An 18282-nucleotide genomic window follows, 5' to 3' on the forward strand; every position below is an offset into this window, starting at 1 on the left:
TTATACTCCTTTAATGTTTGATACACTTTATATCTGTTATTACTTAATACATGTGAGACAGACTTAAACTATTGTCCAATATCCCCATCCACACAGGAGTCATTAAACACTCCAGTGACAGCACCAGCTTCCTCAGTTGTGCCAAATTTCACTATCCAGCATCAAAATTGTCGAGCACACTGTTTCCTGTGACAGCTCTTGTTTTTGTCATGGGATCCATTTTCAGAATGTTCTATCTGTAACCAGCAGATTGGTTCCCTAGTCCGAATGATATGTCTATTTATTGTCAGATCTATTTAGGAATGTTCTGTCTATTCACCAGCAGATCCGTTGTCAGAATGGAAAGTTCATGGTCAGGCCCTTGCCAATATGATAAGTCTATTTATGGTCAGAACTCTTGTTACGTTGGGAATCTATATAGCACCATAGCATGTATGTCATTAGTCAGATTCCTTATCAGGAAGTCAATTATATGGGCCTATCCTTTGTCAGGATATATGTCATCTCTTGTCAGGATGCCACATATCTATGATCGGATCCTTTGTCACGATGTTCAGCTATTTGATCATATCCCTTGTCCACTATCAGACATATCGTGTATTTTGTTATCGGACCCACAGCAACAGCTGCTTTAGACTGACATCAGTCGTAAGAGTCCTTCAAAACAAAAATCTCTACTATAAAAATCCTCTGATACCACTTTCTTGAAAAAAAAATAAAACCTCGGAACTCTAACGTCTGTTGAGATGAGCCGAAAGAGAAAAATTGTTTTCTGAGAAAATATCAGTGTCAGTTTGAAGAAGAAAATAACATTTTTGCAGATTATTTGATCACAACAGACTTTGCAAGTCTACAGCTGCTTCTGAAACTATTTAATCGCAAGTCTCCTGACAACCTATCACGAAAACCATCGTGGACATTCTAGCGGATCTAACATCTCATTGGCCAGATCAGATTTCATTACATTGGTTACTTTCACTTTAAGCAAGTTGACTTCTTTTCACTTACTGTCGCTCACATGATACGAAAATGTACATCATAGCGTGTTATAACCATTAACGAGTATTTAAAAATACTGATTTAAGTATATATATTGACCTACATGTGTTCTGATTCGATCGCAGATTAAGACATGAAAACAGGAAGTTAATACTCTTAAACATACTAACGTTCATGCCGGCTATTGTTCTTCTTTTGTAATCAAGGAAATTAAAGACAAAAAATCACAAGTTTCATATGTAGGGAGTTTTAAGAAGAACTACCGATTTTTTTTTGTATCACATGTACGCGTTTCGCAAGCTAATTTCCAATGTCTATCTACAAAAAATTAAAAATGATTAATAAAGATATTACAAAAGATACTTGGACACAAAATTTCCAGAAGAGGACCTCTAAAAGTGAAGGCAGGAATTCTCCTCTCGTCAGTTCAGAACTTCACGTGGAAAAACTGGATGGTAAAACAGTGTGCAAAGTTTCAGCAGATATGGAGCAATATCAAAGGTAGGTGCTTATTAATACATTCATTGATCGAAATGTGTATTCTTAATAATTTAAGGAAGGGCACCTTATTTCATCTTGCGTTTGTCCAACTGGTATATTAAATATATAGAGATTAGTTATGAAAGCCCACGGTAGGATGGTGGGTGGCTGGGTAGGTGGTCGGTTGGTTGATGCGTCAGTTGGGCCTTTACTGGGTTCGCGACGTATCTTCTCAGTTCTCGTCTGTTTGGCCCTGTAAAAGAAAAAGAAACCAGGCGGGGAAAGAGAATGATACCTAATACATTACGATGTTTAAAGTACTCAATATAGACACTCGTTGTTTTTTTTAATATAAGACCGTACTGCTGTCCTAAAGAATTACGCACCGAACTGTGGAGATAAAATTTAATGGTATTACTAACCCGGTCCAGATGAATGTTGGGCCGATTCAGGCCCTGATAGAAGGCCCAAACCAATATCCTATAGTCAGTGGTCTGAGAAGTGATCTGCCAAAGTTAAGGTCCAAAATGCACCATGCAGAGGGCACCATATCTCCCGGCGTCCAGCTTTAATTAATGTAGTCCAAAAAAATAGGACGTTTTAGGACAGCATGATAATTATGACTGCCGCTATCAAGCCAAATGAGTCTACTTGTTTAAGATTAATGATGCTTAGGTACTCGGAATTCAGACCCCAAAATGAACAGGAAACCACCATTTCATACCTACACTTTTAAAGTTTCCAGTGGGTACATCAGGCAGTGTAGTCCATACCCCAGCTCGGCGATACAGTCACCCAGTAGACTAAGTCACCCAGGTGATAGGCCTAGATCTCCATTAGCCTTATCCATTTGGCTTATCGGGATGACTTATTTCATGATCGTATATTTTATAGTTGTCATCCCTCTACAGTCAAAAGTTATCACGCTGTCCCGAAACGTCCTATTTAGGACTAGATCTACATTCGCCCTCATTTTGTGACTCTAGTAAAAAAAAACAACCTCCGAATCGGGCCTTTGTGTAGGCCTAAACTTATTTTAAGCGTCTTAATAAGCAGGGACAAGCAACTAAATTCAGCTCATCAGTTCTTACTTTTTCTATTTTTTTCTGTACACATACCGCGAATAATATAATAACGTACATATTTCTAAAAATAGCCATTTTCGTGAGAAATCGGAAATCCCCATTAAGTTGGTTTCGGTTTACATGTATTCTACGAATAGAATGTAGGTCACGGTCAAACATTTCAATTGTATACGCAGTACGCTCCTTCAAATTCAGCAAAATCTTGATTTTAATCATGATTTCTTGAATTTAAAGGATATCGTTCGTCATATATTATGCATTATGCTCTTGCAACTGCATGAGATATTAACTTGATTTAGGGGAAGGATTTATCACCTGACGTGAGTAACTTAAAGTAAGTTAACTGTATCAGTGTATTATCAGTGTGTTAGTTTGATTACTTGTTTAGTTATCTGAAATATCGAATGCATTTTATTTTGTCCTATTTAAAATATTTGATTTCTGATAACATTTTCACTGAGCAATTCGGACACAACAAAATATGTTAAATGTGAAATCGAAAGTAGATATAGTGCTATTACAAGTAAGTTACATAATTACGCATGTCAGGGTTCCCGAATTTTCATACATGCGTACGAGCGTGAATTCAGTGTAAATATTATATATATATGAAGACATTTAAAGCAGTCTTTCATACGGCAGTGGCTAGCTCAATTAAACGTTGAAGCGCAGCAAATATATCGTGGAATTGGACTGTCTCAAGAAATAGCATGTATTTATAATACGTTTGTAGATCTTGATATCTAATTTTATACATGTACTGTAATCATAGTAATAACTATATATATAGTGTCAAGGTACTACATGTACTAGATTTATGTGTAACATATATTAGTAATAGGTTATAATAATCACATGTCAGAGGTAAGATTCTTTTTTCCTACAGTCTCATAGGTCTAGCTGACAGGAAAATTTTAACACTATACATAAACTATCAAAAGTTGAAAAGCCTGGGCGGAATGGTGTCTACTGTTTATGCGAAAAGTTAACAAGAACTATTTGTATAAGATCTACTTGTCTACTAAGGAGGTCCCGTTGCTATAACAACCGTGAATCTCGGGCTAAGTCTTCTCAGGCTGTTCGGTTTATTTTCGTAATATAACGATAAAATTGTAAGTGTAGGGGTTTCCAGAACACAGTTTCCGGTTTTCTCACTAAATTTAGCTCATATGTAACGTTGGTCGATCCTAATTGCATTTTCACTGTTTTTCACTATAACTCTATTGCAACGTTTCCAGTATTGCAACGTTTCCCAGTCTTCTCACTATATCTCTATCGCAATGTTTCCCAGTCTTCTCAGTATATCTCCATTGCAACGTTTCCCAGTCATCTCAGTATACCTCAATTGCAATGTTTCCCAGTCTTCTCAGTATATCTCCATTGCAACGTTTCCCAGTCTTCTCAGTATATCTCCATTGCAATGTTTCTCAGTCTTCTCACTATATCTCCATTGCAATGTTTCCATGTCTTCTCAGTATATCTCCATTGCAACGTTTCCCAGTCATCTCACAATAACTCTGTTGCAACGTTTCCCAGTCATCTCACAATAACTCTATTGCAACGTTTCACAGTCATCTCACTATATCTCCATTGCAACGTTTCCCAGTCATCTCACAATAACTCTATTGCAACGTGTCCCAGTCATCTCACAATAACTCTATTGCGACGTGTCCAAGTCTTCTCACTATATCTCTATTGCAACGTTTCCCTGTTTTTTCACTATATCTCTATTGCAACGTTTCCCAGTCTTCTCACAATAACTCTGTTGCAAAGTTTCCCAGTCATCTCACAATAACTCTATTGCAACGTGTCCCAGTCATCTCAGTATATCTCTATTGCAACGTTTCCCAGTCTTCTCACTATATCTCTGTTGCAACGTTTCCCAGTCATCTCACAATAACTCTGTTGCAACGTGTCCCAGTCATCTCAGTATATCTCTATTGCAACGTTTCCCAGTCTTCTCACTATATCTCTATTGCAACGTTTCCCAGTCATCTCAGTATATCTCTATTGCAACGTTTCCCAGTCATCTCAGTATATCTCTATTGCAATGTTTCCCAGTTTTTTTTTCACTATATCTCTATTGCAACGTTTCCCAGTCTTCTCACAATAACTCTATTGCAACGTGTCCCAGTCATCTCACTATATCTCTATTGCAACGTTTCCAGTATTGCAACGTTTCCCAGTCTTCTCAGTATATTCTATTGCAAGGTTTCCCAGTCATCTCACTATATCTCTATTGCAACGTTTCCCAGTCTTCTCAGTATATCTCCATTGCATCGTTTCCCAGTCTTCTCAGTATATCTCTATTGCAACATTTCCCAGTGTTTTCACTATATCTCTATTGCAACGTTTCCCAGTCTTCTCACAATAGCTCTATTGCAACGTTTCCCTGTTTTTTTTTCACTATATCTCTATTGCAACGTGTCCCAGTCTTCTCATTATATCTCTATTGCAACGTTTCCCGGTCATCTCACTATATCTCTATTGCAACGTGTCCCAGTCATCTCACTATATCTCTATTGCAACGTTTCCCAGTCTTCTCACAATAACTCTATTGCAACGTTACCCAGTTTTTTTTCACTATATCTCTATTGCAACATGTCCCAGTCTTCTCAGTATATCTCTGTTACAACGTTTCCCAGTCATCTCACTATATCTCTATTGCATCGTTTCCGTCTCTTCTCATTATTATCTCTATTGCAACTTTTCCCTATTGTCTCACCATATCATCCTTGCAACGTTTCCCAGTCTTTTCACCATATCATATTTGCAACATTTCCCAGTCTTATCGCAAATGCTGTTGTTCTTTTTTTCACTTTTGAAACTCGATCTGTTTTACTTATGTGGTGAAATTGGCAGTTACTTGCGGAGTACTTTCGTTACATACCTGAAATGCTGTTGATAAACGGCGTTAAACCCAAAACAAACAAACAAACAAACAAATAAAACTGCGGTGCTTTGTGTCCTTTAAATCGAAAGCACATGATGCTTTAGTTTGGCAGATTTGAACTTGGTATTTTTTATCTCCACTATTCGGAGAATAGGGTTGCTATTCTACTCGCCCCGGCGTCGGCGTGAGCTTTCTTGGTTGAAGTTTGTCGGCAACCTTTGTTTTTCTTTGTTACTATTGCTTTTCTTACTGTAAATTAACATTAACATTGTTTAGCATGCAAATAAAGTATGTGCAGGGGCTGGGCAAATTATACCCAAGGTCAAGGTCACTAAGTTGTTATACTTTGAATTATTTTCATGTTAATTTCTTTTCGAAAGCTTTGATTATACACATATATTTGGTATTTTGAAAATATAATTACTTGAAATTAAGAATATTTCTTTATTATAATCATCATCTGCATGTGTAGTTACAATATCCATAACTCTAATGGGATTTTGACAGAATTATGCCCCTTTCATGCTGAAAGTTTTTTGACAATCTTCGCTTTCTGGATATAACTTTAGGACAATATAAGGTAGTGACTTAAAATAATGATATGATATAATCCTGTCAAAATAAAGAATGTCAGTACCCCTTCCATAGTTGATCTTTAACCCCTCTGAGTAGTAGGGTCTTTTTATATCTTGGTTTATCTTCCTTTTAAAGTAGAGGTCTCTTATTGAGACATAAATTCAATTTACTGTCAAATCGCCGAATAGTGGAGCGCGCTGTGTTACGGACAGCTCTTGTTCTCTTTAATTGTCAAACTCTTTTCTATCGGTCAAAGTATTATGATATGCCAAAAGGAATTCTGCCGACAAATTTATTTTTTCACTCGATTGATGGAAGAATTGAACCTGATGCAAGGTTTACGTGAAAGTATTCGGTATCAAACCAGGGGTCGTGAGCTTAAGCCTCCGCTGCTCCAGCTATACCAGTAGTTAACAACATTCTTTCATTAAAAGTCCCGTGCATCGGTGCTTTGCACCTAACATACACAGGATTCAAGAGAACGTCTGGCATTTGAGTAGAGTCTGAATCTGACGCTTTCAGGTTATTTATTACCATCATTTTGTGGAAGAGTAGAGATTAGGGTGCACTTACATTTTCTTGCTATTGAGCTAGCTAATATAGCGACGTGGTAGAGTGTTCTCCTTATGTGTGAGAGGTCCCCGGTTCGATTCCCGGTCAGGGCTAAAGTATTTTCAATCTGTTACATTAGCGCCCAACGTAAGCGAGTCACGAGTATATTTGAATGGATACCTTGGAATGTCCCACAAAGGTTCAGTCACCTGGAATTCGAGGACAGATTCTAAAATGGAGAGGGTAGCATGTAGTATGGTAGAATATAAAGGTGCACCTATACTTCCTTGCTCTTAAGCCGGCTTTTATAGCGACGTGATAGAGTGTTCGCCTTAGGTGTGAGAGGTCCCGGTTCGATTCTGGTCAGGACTGAAGTATTTTCAGTCTGTTACAAAACGGGAGGAAAAGATCTGCACAATCATTTGTTTTGAGCCGGCGGTACAGTCTCTTACGACTTCTAACAAATGTAACACGATTAACATACATTGTAATATGACCACCAAAATGCAGCTTCTTGAAAATTGTAGTAATAAACAGAGGAAACACTGCAGCTTTTGTGGCTTGTAAAGTTGAAATTGAGTGTCCTTCTTTTTAACGATCTAAACACTTCTATGTTTAAAAGCGCCTTATGGATACATAACCTTCCGCAAGAATCATTAAACGCTTTTCAGAGTTTCCCATTACAGACACAGTTCGTGGAAAACGTATTCTGTTACTTTCATTGAAATTTTGAAATTCTGAATGTCAGAGCGTGACAAATTCCACGCCTAGTGGTGAACTGATTCATATCAGTAATTCCTTATAAACGCCGCCCACTCTTAATCTACGGTTTTGGGAATTTTAATACTAAATTTTAAAAAACATGAAATGCCTTATTTAGAAATATCCCTCAGTTTACCCTTAAATATTCCCAAAAAGTTTACCTTAAAATGTCATAGTGTATAAAAGAAATGCTTGCGGAGAAATACGGCATATTGCAAAAATTTGTAGGATATATCGGTAATAGATTTTTATCATTTTATATTGTCTTTTTGAAATGTATTTACTTACTTTCATTCATTTTCATTTATTTGTTGAAGTAATGATAGCATTCCGTTTTCTTGATAAATCCAATTTATTATAAGATTGTTCAGTACTTTCGCGTTTTCTTCAGAATTCCAGATAGATTTACAATGTTATTTCAAATATAGAATACTTGACTTGCGAGTCAAGCAAGTCAAGGTGAATTTGTTTGTTTTTTTTTAAATATAAAGTCAGGTTTTTAAGACATTGACACGTATTAAAATATCATGAATAAATAACGTATACTGGTGTAAAAAGAAAGAGCAGTTTAGGTTCGTCCAAGTCTTATTTTAAATAAGAAAGTGCCATTTTAAAATATGGACAATTATGCCTCTTCTAAGTATTACAATAAATCATAAAACTTAAGCATATTTTACACTGGTATAAAATTGGAAGACTTGCGGTTTTCGAAGCTTCCTGCTCTGAGCCAATAGGCATCAGCTTGTAAGGAATATAAGGAAATAATTATTGATTTTTCAAGTTTCTTTGTAAGCCCCATTCAGACCCTTATTTTCCTTGTTAACCTTGCAAGTTTTGTGCAAAACAGGTGTAAAATCTGTTTCAAGTGCACACGACTTAACGTGATTCTAACTGTTGTCCAGGTTTGTTTTCTTGATTTTTTTTTTCGCTTTTTCAAGATTTATGAATTTTGTATCGTTTGCATTTTTTTTAAAAACTGTTATTTTAGCTTGGTTTTACAAATGGAGATTGTTAACGGTTGGTATATTATTTAAAAGTTCGCAATTCATCGGTTTGTTGTGACATCAAAGAAAGTGCGCAATGCTGGCACGTGACTTACATGCATGCGTTTGTTTTTTGCTATAACAGCTGTACTGCAAGTTCAACTTAAAAAAGACAATTTTAAGTTAATAAAAGATCTGTTCTGGATATTTACATTTTCTTTTGTTGTAGCCGACTCACTTTATATGTATGAATTCCTGTTTAACAGATTTCAAGGAAGATACCCTTTCGAAATGAGTAGAAATTACACCCCGGAAACTCGACAGCGCATGCGCCCTTGGTTGGAGTCCCAGATAAACAATGGTCAAATAAGGGGTCTCGAATGGGTAGACGAGCAACAGAAGATGTTCAAGGTACCATGGAAACACGTTGGTAACAGAGAATGGTCAGAAGATGATGGAATTATTTTTAAGGTATGAGTTTGTTGTATCGCCATTCACGAAGTTACCTCAGGCCTTCTTGTTGTTGCAGGCATAAAGCGTCTAAATGTTAGTGATATGGTAATTAGATTGTGTAGGGTGACTTTATAGTCTCGTAACGCCTTTGTTTTTAATGTGGTTCCCATAATCATGCTATGAACATAGAAGTGTCTGTTTCTTGTGAAATCCTATTTTCAATAATGAATTACTTTATCAAATATTTCCCAAAGGTTCACAGATGGGAATATAATTGAATCCATTTTTTATGATTACCTCCCTTTATAGCTGTAACCTGTTTCAAGTCATATGCAGCATTAACAGTAGTGCTTTTCTAGCTATGTAATTATGCATGACATGTAGATGGACAACTGCTTAATCTATTTTTAACATAAAAGTCTTATGGAACTTAATTTAGTTAAAACATGCTGTAGAATAAACAGCAGTTAATGACACAAAACCATCGATCTTGTTTTTCAAGGAGTGGGCGGTCCACACGGGACGGTACCGTGAGGGTGTGGACCAGGCTGATTGGCCTACATGGAAAACGCGGTTCCGATGTGCACTCACCAAATTACCGGACATCAAAGAATTGAAACAGTACAACCGCCTGGACGGAAATACGGAAGAACCGTACAGGGTCTACCAGTTCGTACCTAAGAATGGTATGCACTTTCTATATTTCTCAGGGCTTTCGCAACCAAGTGGTCAAGCACGTCTATTCTGAATCACTTCCCCACTGAAACCCCGTTTTGGATGTAGGATTCATTTACGCAAGGGTTTCCGATGTCTGTACATGTTTGAAATAGAGGTAATGCCCGGATCAGAGCGGCGCTTGTGTTCTTTTTGGAAGGTCGCCATGTATGTCATATTGTAGAAGCTTGTAAATATCCGTGGTATCATACTGTAGCTTACAACGTGGTAACCGCGTCCTCGGAAAAGTAGTAAAGTTTAAAATATGCACTTTGAAAATGATTTGTTTCACATAATACGGAAACTTGATTATTCAAATACTAAGTTACAGAAGCAGTATTTTCCGCTTTTAAGTGAATCGTGTCCAGTCGTGAAGCTTACCGACGGTCCTAGATACGAACTGTCATGAATTGAATTTTTACCATAATCCGTGTTCATGTAACCGCAGTGTCCTATACGAGATCCTGGTTTCTTTATGTGGTATGTTCAGGGAAATTTAATCTGTTTTATATAAAAGACCGCATCCGTAAATTTCATCGCATACTTTTCATTGCACAGGTAGGCAAAGGATGTGCCTCCTGTTTTTTAAGCCTGTTATTTGGATGTAATGTATTCAGTTTCAGCAGGCCGTAAAGTGTAGATATTTTGGTTTTCGTGGCTCTTCGGTCTTGATGAATAGGTCGAGGGTAACTAAAAAATTGAAACAATTAAGAAGGTATTTTTGTTTTTATTTACAGGAGACGGCACAGGATCACGTTTTGCTTTCAGGCAATCTGAAAATAGCTCGCCTGGAAGTGAGATAGAATTCACAGGGGTAAGTCGTGTATGCGCATTCATAAATACGTATTTGCTGTATGCAAGAATGTCACAATCGAGAACATACTTTTTAGAGAATATGTAGCGATCGAAGAGTTCATTTTATCCAAGACATTTACGGGTAAAAGTGTACAGGAGAGTATGTGGCCATATTCTTGAATTTTCTTGATTTATATTTACATCTTTTAGAAATACATTGTATTTCAGAACCTTTAAAGTAGCATATATATTTTCATGACTTGCTCACAACTTTCCGACAAAAATACATAGACAAATTGTATACTGACACAGTGAAAATGGTTTACTGGATATTTTATATTATAAGCTGAAGTTTTTTGACAGTACCATTTTATAGGTATATAATTTTACATGAAAAATCAATTTGTTTTTTTAATTATACAGGAACCTACTATACCAACGACAGTCATTTCTAACCAGTCAGAAACCATGATGTGTAAGTATTTTTGTATTACACATTATCAGTAGATAATTTATACCAGTGTGAAACCATGTGTAAGTATAGTTTTGCAAATGCCCTGTAGCTTGATAGATCATGATCAGCCCCAACCTTGTGCAGTCTGATGATGATCTGCACTGTTTGGCATTCAGTCAGTATTTGGTATGCATCCATTTTAACAGTTAATGGTACTATACAAATTGAAAATTTGACAAGTTCATTATAGAAATTTAGCAGGGTAAGGGTTAATTTTCCAAAACCTTGTATATCTTTCATGCTAGATTTACATATCAGACTGTTTCTGTTTTCAGCCATTCAAGAAGGCAGACTTCCCTCTGACCTAACTATGGAGTCTGGGGATTTAATGAAACTTGACAGTAGTGAAATAAGAAAAGTGCCTCATGAAGATTTTAATGAACCTATGGATATACCGGAATTAGAAACAGGTTTGAATTTTTGGCTCTAATCTTGCATATTACAGTAGGTTGGCTACATCATGATCATTCTGTCCATTCAGTCTGCCCTGTCCCAAAAAGACAATTAATTTGCAATTTTGACTCCACAAAAGGAAATTCAGTTGTTACAATAATCAAGAAAATGCTAGCAGAGGAGAAACACTTCATTACACAGATATTGCCCTTCAGTAAAGCCAATACGGTGAATTATCAACTTGGAACTTGGGAAGTTAAATCCTCATACTTATTTAACAAACCTAAAAAGTAACAAATGTTTTATTATCTAATCCAACAACTTAAAGGGTACTTGAATAGAGTGTAATCTGATCCAAACATTTGTAGCTGTGTTTAGACTAATGGGAAAGAAATACTGCAAAATGTATTTTTAATAATATGGTTTATCTCTTCCCTTTTTGTACTTAAGTTTTGACATATCTTTAAACTTTCGGATAAGAACCAGATCACCTTGAACAATTGCCTGCTTTTTTGTACTGAGTATTTTATTTCACCACTTTTATTAGATCAAAATTTATTTTACCCCTCAATTTTACCATTTATATTGCATGAATTTCAAAATAGGAAAAATATGTTTTTTAATATTATAATTGCATGTAACTATGCTCAATACTGTTGTTATGGGAATATATATGATTATTACATTGTATATATTTTATTTTATATACATGTACAATATTTTCTGTGTGATTAAGTATACATTTTCCTTACATATTATTTATACTGTGTACATTCTGAGACCTTACATATGCACATATTAGTATTTTCTGTACATACATATTTTTTGTACATACTTTTATATAGTTCATATATTTTGCACATAATGTTAATATTGTAAACTGATGGCACATTTTCAGTGTGTACATATTTTATATTTCAGTTGAGGCACATCCAGAAATTATAACAAAGAGTAGAAAGTCCTACCCTAACCAGAAATCTTTAATCATGCCACCAAACACATGGACACTAGATCCTAATGGTAAGTGTATTGCTTAGAGTAAGAGGAGACAGAATATGTATAAAAATTAGCCGAGTATAATGTATGATGTCAGTATATATTCATACTTTGATTGTGAAGCAGTACGTTCTACAATATTCATTGTATATTTAAATGTTTCGGTACCTCGTTCCTTTTCGAATCTAATGCCAAGAGGGTATGAGAAAACTGGCTAGTTTTCCTGATAATGCTGAACATGATGCGGCTTGGGACAGAACCTAATATCTTCCACATAGCTCTTCTTAAAAGCTGTTAGAAATTAAAGATAGAAATAGCATTTAGAATTGAACATGTAAATAAAGAAGGATTCTGTATACGTTTACAATCTACTGATGAATTATGAAATAAAACAGATTATGCAGTACTTTATTTCCAGTTTTTGAAGTCATTTTTTTTAATTTGAATATTACTGAAATGTTAAAAGAAATGATAATAAAAAACAGCAACACGATAAACTGCGCTATTTATGGTAGTGACATTGTAACAGTTACTTTTAATTAAATTAATGGAAAAAATACTAGTTTCTAAATCTACTGATGTCCTTTTCAGATTGTAAACTGTATGTTACCATAAAATATTTAATGTCGTCAGTGTACGAGAATCTTTGTTCCGAACCGAATGGATTCCATATTTTCTATGACAAACAAGTTGTAATACCAAATCAAGAGGAATACGAACAGGTATGTTTTTATATCAGTAAAACTTTGATACATTCGCACCTCGGTACAGTTACATTTTATACAATTGCACTTTGGTACAGTTACACCTATAGTGAAGACCCCCACAAACAGAGGTCACCTGACTTACAGTCAGACTACTAGGCCTGTTTATATCACCACTTTGAGTCTGAGATTTATACTTAGGCTTTAAACCTCTAAAAATTCAAATTGCCGTTACTTCTTTTGTAATAAATTAATGAATTAATTTTGCTGAAATTTTGCACAGATTTTTGTTGTATCATAATTTATTAAGCATACCAAATTTCAGTAAAGCCTATATAAGACTTACATATAAGTAATTTTAGTATTTCAAAGTCAGAGTATAAGTTTCAGACTGAAAACGTTGATGAAGTTAGGCTATTAGTTTCATTTCTAATGTAAGCATTTCTTATTAAATTTTAAACATTTATCTTATTTTATATTTCCACTAGCAGAATGAATCTGAATAGTGAATAATATCTCCATGTAAGCATGTGCAGGAATGTAACAAATCCCCCCCCCCCACATTAATGCTAAAAGGTATCAAGTGCTGATAATTAAAGAAAGTTATGGTGATTTTCTGCATTAGTGGGGCAAAATGCAAGAAACCTGTGTGATATTTGTTTTGACAAACAATCTTCAGATGTTTTGATATTAATAAAACATGGTAAATGACTTACTTTTTATTCTTTTTTTGTTCTAGATACTAACCTGTTTATGCTTTAACTATTTACAGATATTTGGGCCAAGGGATGCGTTACAGATTGCCCTCCCACAATGCAACTTGCCTAACAGTCAGCAGCAACGTCTCACACTTGATCTATTAAATGCCACAGACAGAGGTCTTGTTGTCCAGGTGAAGGACGGTAGTATCTACGCTACAAGAAAATGCAGGTGAGTTACCTAGGATTCAAATATATTTCTATCAAACAGTTGATTAAGAGAAAAAGGGGAGGTGGATGCGGATGAGTGTGTGGGTTGGGGCACATGCAAAATGAAAAATTATTAGTATAAAACTAATCTTAAAGTTGCTGATTGGGATTCTAGAGACCCTTTTGGATTATGAGAAGTACGGTTTATAATATATACATAATTTTATGAATTTTCTAAGTTCTGAAAAGTCAGTGTTTGCAGGTAATGTCTAAGTAACTTTTGTATGAGATATGGTATTAGCCTGTGTTGATAGAATCAATTTTTCCTGTTTTAGATGCAGGATGTACATTTCGAAGCCAACATTGGACAATGGCTGTGAGATAATAAAACTGCAGCGGGATGTAGAGACACTTGTGTTTGACTTACACGGTTATTTCAAAAATGCACTGGAGAGATACATACACCAGAGAGGGCCGAAACCCTCTGTAGAAGTGGTAGTGGGTTTCGGACAACATTTCACTATGGACAGAGAGTCAATAAACAATTTACTAGTGTCAGCAACAATAGTACACACAGAGGCAATGGGTCTACTTACAAGGGTAAGAAAATCCTTAGCTATAAGTTACTGTAAAACACCATATATACTTGCCATATGTTAGCCTTGCCATACCTTAAACTTGCCAGACCTTAACCTTGCTAAAACTAACCTAAATGTTTATGGCAATTATATATGGCAAGGTTAATGTATGGCAAGGTTAAGGCATGGTAAGATTAAGGTATGGCAAGTATATATGGCAAGTTTAAGGAATTGCACGTATATATGGCAAGGTTAAGGTATGGCAATTTCAAGGTAAGGCAACGTTAATGTATGGCAAGTAGAGATGGCAAGGTTATGGAATTATAAGTATATATATCAAGGTTAAGGTAAGGCAAGGTTAAGAGAAGCCATGTTAAGTTATGGAACGGTTAAGATATGGCAATGTTAAGAAATATAAATCCCATTCTTACATATTTCATTGGAGTGAAAATATGGTTTTTGTAATCTTCATATTACTTAAGAATATCAGCGAAAATTCTCATGGTAATAGTTTATGAAAATTTGTTCCTGAGAGAGTTTACTGAAGAAATGTTTTATATTTCAGATTGCATGTACAAGCCCAATGTCACCAGCAATCTCCTTATCCAAGTCAGACCAATTGGATCATATTGTGGATGTTCTTCATTACACCAGCACAAATACTGCACAAGTCTAGTGAACAAATCAATGACTACCAATAGTGCAAGATAATTGGAACTTCATATCTTCAACAGATTCTCAGTGTTAAACTACAGCAATATAATTGTTTTATAAGAGTGTTACATTGAGGAATAAGAAATGTCTTACAAAGTAGAATTCAGATCTACTTACCAAGGATGACATTATGCAGATTTTAATAAAATGTTGCATGTTTACAATTAGCATAGTTCTTTGAAATCATAGTTATTGGAGGAGACTAGTTTCTTTTATAATTTTGCCAATCCATAATGTTGAATCTCAACAAACGCATGAAATTCCTATCTTTCAATAGGTCAACAAATTCATGCCCCTACTAAACAGTCATTTTGATCAAAACAAACTTTTACGAGAATGATTTTATAGCATTATATTCACTTAAAAACTCACATTATGTTTTTTACCTGGTTTTATTTAATGGTATGGCGAGATAAAAAAAACCTAGTTCAACAGCATTACATAATAGGCTGGAAGTATGTAATTGGTACTAGGTGATGGGAGAACATTAATAGCAAATCATAGGAATAGTTGTTACATTTAAACACTTTTCATTTGACCATTACACATGAACACCTGTCATTGGAGCATTACATATGAACACATGTGACTGGAGTATTAAATGTGAACATTTGTGATTTGAGCATTACCTGTGAAAATTTGTGACTGGAGCAATTTGTGATTGGAGCATTACATGTGAACATATGTGACTGGAACATTATATATTGACATTTTTGACTGGAGCATATCATGCGAACATTTCTGATTGGAACGTTACATGTGAACATTTGTAATTTGAGCAATTTTTGATCGGACCATTACATGTGAACATTTGTAATTTGAGCAATTTTTGATTGGAGTATTATATGTGAACATTTGTGATTTGAGCATTTTTGATCGGAGCATTGCATGTATACATTTGTGATTGGAGCATTTCATGTGAACACCTTTGATTTGAGCATTACACTGATATCTGATGAATCTGATTTCTTTTAAGTTACTCAGCTGACATTCGAATAATGTTTTTTCCTCTGATTGTCCATTGCCATGCTGTGCGTATATTAATACATTGCATTAAACGTCATAATGCCATCTGTACATAGTACATTCATTTTGTATGTCATATTTTATTAATAGTTATATTGCTGTTTTTGTTGGATTTTTCCAAACCATAGGGTCAGAATGATAAAGGGAAATAAAATATACCCAAATGTGTTACTGCTGTTGTTTTATAGGACAGGATAAATGCAATAAAGGTAGATTTGTACATGGACAACACGTTCTGCAATTACATCCAATCCGCCTGTGTAAATTACAAAACTTAGCATAAACTGGCATGATTTTGCACTTATTTTTTGTATCACTAATGTTTCCCTTTGTTCGCAAATTGAAATGTTTGTAACTTGCTGCATGATAGAACACAATGCTGAGTTTGGATTTGCAAGTTACTCTGCTCCTAAATACTCGAAAATGATATATATTGGGGGGGAGGGGGGGGGTAACTTTTGTCGATTTCCTGGTTTTGTCAATCCATGAAAGATAAAATCTTGACAAACAAGCAAATTTCCCATGCGCTAAATGTTCAAACTTATTGACCTAAAAATTCAAATCCCTATGAATAGCAGTATTGACTAAAATCACAAAATATTATTAAACAATTTCACCGCATATGTGGAAATGAAACCATTGCAAACTAAACATAATACGCAGTGTGTCAAATGATCTTGGTGACGAATTTTAGTTTGAATCGAACCAATTAAGTAATATATACAGGAGATCAAGAACTGTTCTTTGTATCTAAGAAAGGAAATGTTAAGCACTAGCTAATCAGTTTTTTTCTTCTCTCTCTATATTAGAGACCATTTAGTATCTTCCTATGAGAACATTTCTTTTAAATCGTGCAGATTTCACCTAAAACTGACCACATCAGTATTTTTGATCCCTTTCATATCGAACCAATACGCCCTCCCCCTTCGCACTCTCCCCTCTCCGCCCAAGCCTCCCTCCCCGCCCCGCAATAAAAGAGTAGAGTACAGTTCACCCGTGACTCCCAACTCTTCGTGAAAAGGCCTTTAGTTAAGAGCTTTTAGATAAACATATGAGAGAATCTAAGAAACGATAGACGTAAGTGTAATAATACTTTTTGAAGGGATGGAGAACTAGGGTAACGGATGTGATGGGGAGAGTTAGAATTAAGTGTGGGTTAAGGTTATCAGTGGGGGTAAAAAGGAAGATATGAAATACATATGTGGTATTGCGAAGCGTTCCGTGGATCTGATACCATTACAAAACCTGACCTCTGTGACTTTGGTCCATGAAGTATCTGGCCCTACACCAAAAAATGTCTGCCCCTTTCTAAGGTCAATCCTTATGTCAGGTGTGATAGTTAAGGGGTAGTAGTTAAGAATATAATTATTGTGAGATTAAGGAGCTTGCTATCAAGCGTTACCAGCACCATTACAACTTTTGACCCGGGTGGCCTTTATTTTTAGGATACCTGACCTTAAACTAAAAGATGACTGCCTATTACTAAGATCAATCCTTATGAATAGTTTGATGATATAAGGACTGTAGTTAAGAAACGCGCATGGACAAGCTAGAGTTTTTTTTTTGTTGTTGTTGTTTTTTTGTATGTTTTTTTGTTGTTTATTTTTTTTTTTGAATTGCGATTTTTTTGGAAGATGGACACGGTTTAAATAAATATATAAGGGAAACTACACCTACAATTCTAAGATGTAGCACTATGGAATTATCTCCCTTACATATAGCGGCCATACCAAATCGGCTCCATATTTAGTGTTCGCTTATTATTTAGAAACTCCATGCTTTCTATATTGTTTAACATTTTCTTTCCATTGATAAAGATTTTGTTGCTTTTGGACAACCTTTCTCACAATGAAACCCTATTTCATATACATTTGCGTTGCACTTGTTAGGTAGGCGGTTTAAAGATATTTTTGTGGCATATTTCAAATATCATTATTTCATTCGACATTACGGTAGTTTAACTTTATTTGGCCGAAAAAAAAACGTATTGTAACGACTGAAAAGCATACAATAAATGACTTTAACACTAGAAGGGCACTTAAAGGCTCGCCATAGCTTGACAAATTCGCCTACAAACCTAATTTATTCAGTTATAAGGTACATGTAATTCTTGTACATTTGAATTAGATGACTGATTAAGTGTTGACATGGGCTCTC

At 35.3% G+C, this 18282-nt stretch overlaps 1 protein-coding gene across 5 annotated transcripts; it reads left to right on the forward strand.

Moving 5' to 3' along the window:
• The first annotated feature begins 1024 nt into the window (after nucleotides 1-1024).
• On the forward strand, nucleotides 1025-16293 carry LOC123549695 (interferon regulatory factor 5-like). 5 transcript variants are annotated; one of them, XM_045337986.2, is made up of 11 exons: nucleotides 1025-1500; nucleotides 8597-8801; nucleotides 9286-9469; nucleotides 10235-10311; nucleotides 10716-10767; nucleotides 11082-11216; nucleotides 12121-12219; nucleotides 12787-12917; nucleotides 13672-13829; nucleotides 14143-14407; nucleotides 14951-16293. In XM_045337986.2, the coding sequence occupies exons 1-11, from the start codon at nucleotides 1310-1312 to the stop codon at nucleotides 15059-15061; spliced, it is 1608 nt and encodes a 535-aa protein (XP_045193921.2). In that variant the 5' UTR covers nucleotides 1025-1309; the 3' UTR covers nucleotides 15062-16293. The 5 variants fall into 5 exon arrangements, with proteins under 5 accessions (XP_045193921.2, XP_053401030.1, XP_053401031.1 ...); XM_053545055.1 differs by lacking the exon at nucleotides 1025-1500 and adding an exon at nucleotides 2706-2898; XM_053545056.1 differs by lacking the exon at nucleotides 1025-1500 and adding an exon at nucleotides 2706-2884.
• The last annotated feature ends 1989 nt before the right edge of the window (nucleotides 16294-18282 follow it).

This window comes from Mercenaria mercenaria, chromosome 6 (genome assembly GCF_021730395.1).
Source record: "Mercenaria mercenaria strain notata chromosome 6, MADL_Memer_1, whole genome shotgun sequence".
NCBI lineage: Eukaryota > Metazoa > Mollusca > Bivalvia > Venerida > Veneridae > Mercenaria > Mercenaria mercenaria.